The sequence below is a fragment of the Siphateles boraxobius genome, unplaced genomic scaffold (genome assembly GCF_051911475.1).
Source record: "Siphateles boraxobius isolate OS27281-9 unplaced genomic scaffold, OSU_SipBor_1 50, whole genome shotgun sequence".
Lineage (NCBI taxonomy): Eukaryota > Metazoa > Chordata > Actinopteri > Cypriniformes > Leuciscidae > Siphateles > Siphateles boraxobius.
Window position 1 is genome coordinate 2204137 of NW_027509142.1, and position 8665 is coordinate 2212801.

The following is an 8665-nucleotide window of genomic DNA, read 5'->3' on the forward strand; positions in this document are numbered from 1 at the left end:
AAAAAAAAGTCTCTTACATGTTAATTTTTAAGTTTTCTACTTTAAGTTTTGTTTATCATTTTATCCATTTCTGTCAGCAATTTTCGGTCGAGGTGCGTCTTTTACGCATACTTTATAGCGCCAGGAACGTGAGGGAAACATCATTCATTTGAATAAGGTTATATGAATAAGGTTATATGAATAAGGTTATATGAATAAGGTTAGATGAATAAGGTTCTTATAGGCTCCAGCCTCCCCATTTCTCTATAGGACAAGCAGTAGTTTGGAAGATGGATGGATGTCAAGAATCAAAGTGACCATTACACTATAGTAAAATTATGAAATGAAATAAACTAATTGGTCTCTACAGTGCGCGCATAATTATTAGGCACGTTGATTTTCTGATCATATTTTTTTTTCTGTCACATTTGACCAATTCCAAACCACATTCACTTTAATAACTACTATTGATTTTGTATTTGATAATTTATAAGTGATCATTAATCATCTCCTACCTGAAGTCCATTTTGCAGAGATGGACTAAAAATGCACTCCCAAAACTTATACTGCCAGATTCTGGAAGATTAATTTTTCAAACAGTGGTACAAGAGGATGTGGTGCTGGTCCTTCAAGAGTCACTTCCAATTTGTCTGTCTATAAAGCATATAAAAAACAGTCTTCATGTATTTTTACTACACTTCAGCTTGTGATTCTAATTAAGTGGGTATCATTTTTTGGGATTCTTTACCTAACCTAAGTCTCTGAGATCCTGACACCTTGCTCTTCTGGAGACTCCAGGTCAGTTCTGGAAAATGGTTGCGCCATTTTCTAAAGACTAAAGGGTTCCTGATGGTTTCCCACTTAATTCTTCACTTTAATTCTTAATTCTTTTGCGAGTTAACATGTCTTTTCTTCTCCACCTGTTTTTGTCTGACCCTGACCCAATGAGCATTTCACTGTCCAATGGTCATGCCTTAACTGCAATTTCTAGTGGTTTACAGCACAGTAATAATTTTATAGATAGACTGCTCTCTTCTGAACACTAAAACGTTGCTGCCTCAATTTTTTTAGTACAATCAATTTGGATGTTTAAGTCATTTCAGCTTAAATTACAAAAATGAGTTGAATCTTCTTAGAAAGCCCACAATAAATAACAGCTGGGTTGTTATGTCTGACCCAGGTGATGGGTAGCACAAAAACTACCCAAACAATGAAAAAATACTCCACTTCCACTGGGAGATGACAGACGTTATCATTCACCAAGCCATGCAATTAATATAATTTTTTTTTAAATAAAAAGCATTTATCCAAATGTAAGTTTTAATATTTCCATGCTGTGACTGCATAAGGAAACGTGTGACGTTGCCATGCGCGTTGACCATCTGGAGACTACAATCATCTGAAGGACTGAAGGATACAGCAGCACCTGCACGTATAGGCTATGAGACACACCTCAGGAACTCAGAACTCAGGAAAAAAACAGAACTGTGGGATCATTTTAAATTGTGAGGTATAGCCTTAACATGAAACTGCGAATTATAGTTAAACAACTCTCAGACTAGACAGTGTCATCAAAGCGGTTTCTATGAAGGTTCTCACTGGAGACAAATGGCATCCTGAGGTCAATATGGAGGCAGATAACCGGAATTGGCAAACTTTTCTTTGCATTACATTTCAACCTATTTTTGCAACTCCTGTGATGAAATGATATGCTATCTGCTCTTCCACACTTACCAAGGATTGTGTTTCATATAAAATAAAATTAAAATGCAAAAGTAGTAAATACTTTCAATGGTTGGCATTATGCACGCTAGCAATATACTGTATAGTTAAATGAGGTGAGCTCATTTTACAAAACATTTCAATAAAAGGTACAAAACATTTCACCTCTCACATCCATACAGGCATTTTAAGTGAGGATTGCTTCAGCTGTAGCAAAAAAGACTAATCAAGCTATGACGAGTGAACATAGAAGCAAGAAACTACAATACCCAAAATGCACATTGAAGTAAAACCACGTGTCGGTCGCACAATGACGTATTAACATTTAGCGGGCAGAATCAAAAATAGGGGCTGTTTGTGTTTAGTGTTCAGCGTTCAACTTCACTGATAAGTCATTAAGCAAAACGCGGCAGTAACAACACTAGTAAGTCAAGATATCAAGGTAAATATCTCATATGTTGGTCAATAAAATAATTTGCTTTAGCTATAGTTGACGTTATGTGTACATCTTGACAAAACGGAGTTCGCACGCAGTCTTCATAGGTTAACATTGGGCTGATCGTAAGGGGAGTGTGCCATTCATATTAGTGTGTATTGTGAATATGTCATAGGCTAAAGTATTGTTCGCTTAATAACCGTGCCGTGTCAATTCAGACAGGCGTTATGCAGAGAACCAGTCGCCTGAAGCGGGAGATGCAGCTTCTCAGTGCTGAACCTCCTCCGGGAGTCTCGTGCTGGCAGGTCGAGGGACGGCTGGATCAACTACAAGCCCGTCAGTCTGCCTTTACTTCACATTACATGCCATATCTAAGTAAATCTGCAATACTGGCAGCATCCTCACTCCTGCATTACTCCTGTGTTTGATATAGAGATTGTTGGAGGTGCAAGCACTCCCTTTGAAGGAGGCCTGTTCACACTGGAAATCAACATACCTGAGAGGTGAGCCTACAGTAGCTACACATCCTGATGGTCAACACTGATTGAAGGCAAAATATATGTACTTTTTTTTTTTTTTAAATGAAAGGGATGTATTATATTTCAATTCAATACTAATTTGTTCTCTAATGTTTCATTTTTTGAGCGGATTTCATGTGGTATTCACCTCTAAAATATGCACAATTTATTTCTACATTAAATATTGTTTATTATTCTGTATTAATAAAGATAATACATAAAGATTAAAATAGAGTGCAAGAAAACTAGTGACATCTGGTGTAAAAGCCATATGAAAATCATATACCATGGTTTAACTACTAGCATAGGCTATATTAGATGATGCACCGATTGCAATTTTCTGAGCCGATTCCGATTTTCTTTCAAATAACTATTGACAAACAAAAATGTTATTTTCTTCAATGCACAATTTATTTCCTTAAAAAAAAAACATACAAGTTGAAGTCAGTTATAAAATAAGAACTAATTAACTAATTGCAAACAACAGCACAAATAAATGCAATAGATAGGATAAAGACGGATATGAAATAAATAGGTTATTTTTTATGAAGTTTTTCAGGCATTTTGCTGGCTTGTACTAATAGTGGATAAAAGCAAGATGACAAATGAGTTAAAAGCGTAATTGAACAAAACTATACCTGTTCTATCTCCATACAGCATATATTCTCTGGCTCTGTAGGCATTATTGTCCGACTCCAGGTCGAACTGAACACAGCTAGAGCTACTGAGAGTTTCTGTTCTGACATTTCCATTCCATGGGATGAGATTGTCCTGACACAGCTCATTTGCATTTAAAGGGATACACACAAAAACGTGCGTTTTTGTTCACCCCCAAAAAGTGACAATTTTAACATCCTGTAAAAAATGATCTGTTGGGTATTTTAATCTAAAACTTCACATTCACAGTCTGGGGACATCAGAGACTTATTTCACATCTTGTAAGAAGTGGCATAATAGGTGCCCTTTAAAACAACAGTTTTTGGTTTAAAATGATTAAAGTCCACCACAGGGTCTTAGCATCAATTTACAATTTTATTAAATAAATTTAGACGCGTTTAACACTTTTCTCATGTTTGAAGGTATCCGTTTGAGCCGCCGAAGATGCGTTTCCTGACACCCATTTATCACCCCAACATTGATAATGCAGGACGCATTTGTCTTGATGCTCTGAAATTGCCACCAAAGGTAAGGACTGAAAATAGAATTGAACCCTAACCTTTAATATAATTCTAGTGTGGATTATATATGTTTTACAAAACATAATTCATATATGACACTTGTAGTGATATTAGCACTGACGGTAGACCTTTTTTTATGCATATTTGTTGCTATTGTAAACTAGTCAACCTGGTATTCATGCATTTTCTTTCAAAGGGAGCGTGGAGGCCCTCGCTCAACATTTCAACATTGCTCACTTCCATACAGTTACTGATGGCCGAACCGAACCCCGACGACCCACTCATGGCTGATATAGTGAGTTGAACTGCTGTGTGTTCCCTCAGTTTAAAGATCAAATCTGCAACTTCACAACATAATTGACCGAACCAGGGAATTAAGTTAGGGATTAGCTGTTAGTTTAAACAATGATTTTATTTTGTGCTGCTTTCTTTACTTCATGAGGTGTTCTGACTGTCATTGCTCTTGAAAATTAATTAGTCTCACATACTTTCCAGTCCTCAGAATTTAAATACAACAAACCACTTTATCTAGAGAAGGCGAGGAACTGGACGGCTGAACATGCAATCCAGAAGAACAAGGTACGATTTGTGCTTTTTAGGTCTGTTGTGTTTCAACTGTCTGGCAAAGCCTGAGCTCAACATACACTGTCGTTACACACATGAGTCACTGGGGGGAGCCATTGTTATTTAATTCTTCACTCTGTTTCCCTTTCCTCTTGTGTTTGAAGGGTTGTGTGGAGACCGAAGAAAAGACTTCAACTGAGAATAAAAATAAGAAAACTGCACACAAGAGAGAAGCACTTACTGCACAGGAGAATTTAGAGCATACCAAGAAAGTATGCATGCAGTAGCTTTATATTTTACAAATGACTGATACACAATGATTAAGTTGTTGGTTATACAAATTGTTTCTTTTTAGTATGGTTATTTTTCTGGTTTACTTTTCTTGTTGATTATGTGAATGTAATAAAATATATTTAAAGTTACACAAAATTTGCATCTTCTTGAATTGTTAATTAATCCTCAATACATTTATAGCATCTGTTGTCTAAAGAGCCTAAAAAAGGTCAATATAAAATTATATCTTAGTACACATTTATTATAAAGATCCCAACAAAACTATATTGCAATCTGTTTAAATCTCTCATGGATCTCTCATTAAATGTTTGCACTTCTGTTTAGGATTTATTCACTTGTAATCTGAAAACAAGGTGATTATTACAACAATTTTAGCTGGGCAGTAACAAGTAGTAACCAATAAACAAGAAATATTTTTTTATTTTTGACAATGTAAACATTTAAAAATGTGACCTTGTCTTAAGTTGTCAATATAAACAAAATAGTGTTGGTATGCAAAACCTTTCAGCGCTGTTACATGATTATTTCTGAAAATGCATGACATAATTTTTAAGTCGACATGAAAAAAAGTTAGGGTTAAACTTTTAGTTCATATTGTGTCATATCAGAGTGAAATGGCTTTTCAAACAAGAAAATATATATATGGCTGGACTTTGGATTTTGTCCATTTGGGATTGATCGTATGGTTTGCTATTGGTGGATCTCATGTGAGTGACAGGTTGCCCCGCCCTCACGTCAGTAAACACATTGGAGAAGATATGAGATGTTGCAGTACAGAGGAAGTTTTTTTGATTAAAGTTTATGAGGGCACATGAATTCAAAAGAAGTGCACGGATGCATCGTTTATAATAAACTACAATATTCAATAAAAAATAAGAATTATCAATATTGATTTCACTGTGACTTTAAATGGCTACTTATCTTAGGCCAGGGACTCCTTAGGAACCTGCTACAAGTCAGAATGTAAAATAAAATTTTGGTAGATTTTAGAAATAATTAAGCACTGTTCCATGTATTTGGGGTAAGTAAATAACCTTTAGAATATGTCTTATTGACGTTTTGTCGTAACCAAATCAATGTATGGACGCCTCAGACGTCGCGCAGTGTGTGGAATTTTCACACGGTCCCTTATTTACTGCAGGAAAGGAAAGCGCGGAGCAGCACACATACATAACACTGCTGTTTTGTCAACTCGCGTAGACTGTTTTTGATTAAATGTGTTGTTAACAATATTTGTAGTATAGCTATAAAACCGTCTACGTACGTGTGCTATTACTATCTTTTGTAAGACAGACTGTCGCTCCCCGTCCAGAAAGTGAATATCGAACTTATTATTAGGCTACTTTACTACACTAAAGCCTTTAACAATAAAACTATTTAAACATAAACGTGTACCTGTATGAGTTTACATTATACTAGAACGCAGAGAATGGACCTTGCCTTCTCATTTCATAGTCCAGCACATGCAGTGGCAACTTAGTGTGTTTGTGCGTGCTATTGAAATACACACACTATTTCAACAGCCTAAATTGAGTTTAATTTAACGACATAGATCTAATGTGATAGATCTTAGTGTGATGGTTTCAAATACAAATGCCTAAAAGGCGTTTCATTCACTTTTTATAGTAGCCTACTAAATTATTGATACTCTAATACCTTTTCATTATCACAGAATTATTAGTATTTTTTGCAGTTCAATTATTTGAATTGCGTTCAATTCTGTTTTGATCATAAATGTTTGTGTGTATTGTGTGTGTGTGTGTGTCTAGAAATGCTGTCTAACATTGTGTGTGTGTGTGTGTGTGTGTGTGTCTAGAAATGCTGTCTAACAAATTGGGCAAACAGCTGGGTCACCCCACATATTCTTTATCTGGATGGTTGGCGAGCAAGTTCTTTAAATGGCACAATCAGATTTTGGAGGAGAATGCAGTGAAATTGAGCAACATACAACCCAACGACACCGTGCTGGAGCTGGGTCACGGGCCGGGCATCGGTCTTCAGGAGGCCTCGAAGCTCCTCATGGGCCCGAGAGGAAAACTGCTGGGTGTGGACTACTCACAATACATGCATCAGATGGCCAGCAAGCGCATGGAGGAGCAGATCTCCAGAGGAAAGGTTGTGTTGTATTACAGTGATTTGTTGGCCATGCCGATAGAGGAAAACACTGTTGACAAGGTGTTTCACTGTAACTGTTATTACTTCTGGCCGGATCTGAAAGCGGGAGCGAAAGCGATCCACAGAGTGATGAAACCAGGTAAGAGTGATTTAACCAAATCTTGAGCGATATGTGTTTACTATTGGTAAACTTTAATTAGGCATATATATATATATGAATTAAGAATAGAATGAGATTAACAGGGGAATGTGCCACCTTTTTTTCCCAACACATTTATTAAATGGTTGTGCTCTCATTCATCTTAATGGACATTTAAAATGGCATATTTAGCCATCTTACACTTAAAAATAAAGGGATCTAAAAAGGGTTATTTGCAGAATGCCAGGGGTGTCAAACTGCCACTGCCCTGCAGAGTCTAGCTCCAAAATAAACACACCTGCACCAGCTAATCAAGAGGTGTGTTCAACTTGAAGCAGCGCTGCGCTGTGCAAACCGATCGTTGTATGACATTGAAGTACGTGATTCGAAAGCACGTGGAGCCATCTTCTCTAATCACTCGCGGTACTTTGATGTCAGGATTAGAAACTTCCAGGCATGCGTTTTGGCAACGCTATCTCACAACTACGATTTGTCTAAACCACCGTGACGGGTAGGTTTAGGGGTGGGTTCAGGTGTAGGTCATTCGTACGAATTCATACAAATTGGGCAACTCGTAAAATGTGTAAGATATAGCCAAAATCGTACGAGTGAGGTCGTCTGAATTCGAACAAATTAGCCACCTCATAGAATTGGTTATCAATTGCCGTGAGATCGGGTTGGTTTTGGAGCTAGTTGGAGCTAAACTCTGCAGGTCAGTGGGCCTACAGGAGCGACGTTTGACACATGTGCCATAGATGAACCACTTTTGGTTCCCCAAAGAACCTTTCAGTGAACATGTCTTATAAGAACTATTTTTGGATAAAGTGTAAAGACCATTTTAATAATCAAAAAAACATTTTCTGCTATAAAAAAAACTTTTGTGGCTCCAAGGATGCTAAAGGTTCTTCATTGAATCTCCATTGCCAAAAAAAAAAAACCTTTATTTTCATAACATAACAATGTTTAACATTCAGAACAAATTATTTTCTGTTCCTCAGGTGGAATTATGGTTACAACTCTCAGACTAGAGAGTGTTAAAAAAGTTGCCTCGAAGAACATGTTTAGCGGGGAGAGCTGGCGTCCTGAGGTCTACATGGAAGCGCTGGAGTCCTCTGGGTTCACAGATGTCCGAATGGAGAACAAAAGAGAGAAACTCGTCACATTTCAAGCTATTTTTGCCACTTCTGTGAAGTAAAATCACTGTGTACTGATATGTTAAAATAAGATATCTGCCCTGTCGGGATCGAATATACTCCAATTCACTGTTGAAATTAAATGGTGAACTGACAGATTTATTCAATCATGCAGTAAATAATGAAGACAACTGGTCAATTAAAAATACATTGAATTTGAAATGTAATGCATATACTTAGCAAAATTATTTTCTAGAAGATTAAGCGATGGACATTAAATGGCTTTCCTGGGGTAATGACGTGTTTCCACTGTACTGTTTCTTTCAACATTCCTTCTTATGTTCATTCATTATGATTTCGTGCTATAACTAGTAGGCCTAAAGATGATTTTGTCGTGGAAATGTTTAATACGAATGCAACCTATTTAATCTGACTTCTTCACCACGGACAATTTAAACAACTTCTAGTTGTTAAAAATAATAACTACAGTATCTTGAGGTAATTACCTGAATACTTACAATACAATATAATACTTCACTGAAGTATGGTGACGGCGTCCCATCAAGAAGCTTTATCTTTATCACTTA

The 8665-nt window shown here is 36.7% G+C and overlaps 2 protein-coding genes across 3 annotated transcripts; both read left to right on the plus strand.

Annotated features, from left to right (window-relative positions):
- The first annotated feature begins 2011 nt into the window (after positions 1-2011).
- On the plus strand, positions 2012-4797 carry ube2t (ubiquitin-conjugating enzyme E2T (putative)). Its single transcript, XM_077204609.1, has 7 exons — positions 2012-2143; positions 2356-2473; positions 2571-2640; positions 3735-3840; positions 4030-4128; positions 4329-4412; positions 4562-4797. Exons 2-7 carry the CDS (start codon positions 2365-2367, stop codon positions 4682-4684), a joined length of 591 nt encoding a protein of 196 aa, XP_077060724.1. The 5' UTR covers positions 2012-2143; positions 2356-2364; the 3' UTR covers positions 4685-4797.
- A 1002-nt stretch (positions 4798-5799) lies between these two features.
- LOC143712722 (putative methyltransferase YdaC) lies at positions 5800-8371 on the plus strand. Of its 2 annotated transcripts, none has more exons than XM_077204718.1 (3): positions 5800-5951; positions 6508-6945; positions 7944-8371. In XM_077204718.1, the coding sequence occupies exons 2-3, from the start codon at positions 6510-6512 to the stop codon at positions 8138-8140; spliced, it is 633 nt and encodes a 210-aa protein (XP_077060833.1). In that variant the 5' UTR covers positions 5800-5951; positions 6508-6509; the 3' UTR covers positions 8141-8371. The 2 variants fall into 2 exon arrangements, with proteins under 2 accessions (XP_077060833.1, XP_077060834.1); XM_077204719.1 differs by having other exon boundaries at positions 5836-6006.
- Positions 8372-8665: the final 294 nt, after the last annotated feature.

Bases quoted from the DNA above. Each gene is read 5' to 3' on its own strand.
- ube2t (XM_077204609.1), top strand. From the start codon at position 2,365: ATGCAGAGAACCAGTCGCCTGAAGCGGGAGATGCAGCTTCTCAGTGCT. The intron at 2,474-2,570 runs GTCAGTCTGCCT...TGTTTGATATAG, and splicing joins GCTGGATCAACTACAAGCCC to AGATTGTTGGAGGTGCAAGC. The intron at 2,641-3,734 runs GTGAGCCTACAG...TCATGTTTGAAG, and splicing joins GAAATCAACATACCTGAGAG to GTATCCGTTTGAGCCGCCGA.
- LOC143712722 (XM_077204718.1), top strand. From the start codon at position 6,510: ATGCTGTCTAACAAATTGGGCAAACAGCTGGGTCACCCCACATATTCT. The intron at 6,946-7,943 runs GTAAGAGTGATT...TCTGTTCCTCAG, and splicing joins CCACAGAGTGATGAAACCAG to GTGGAATTATGGTTACAACT.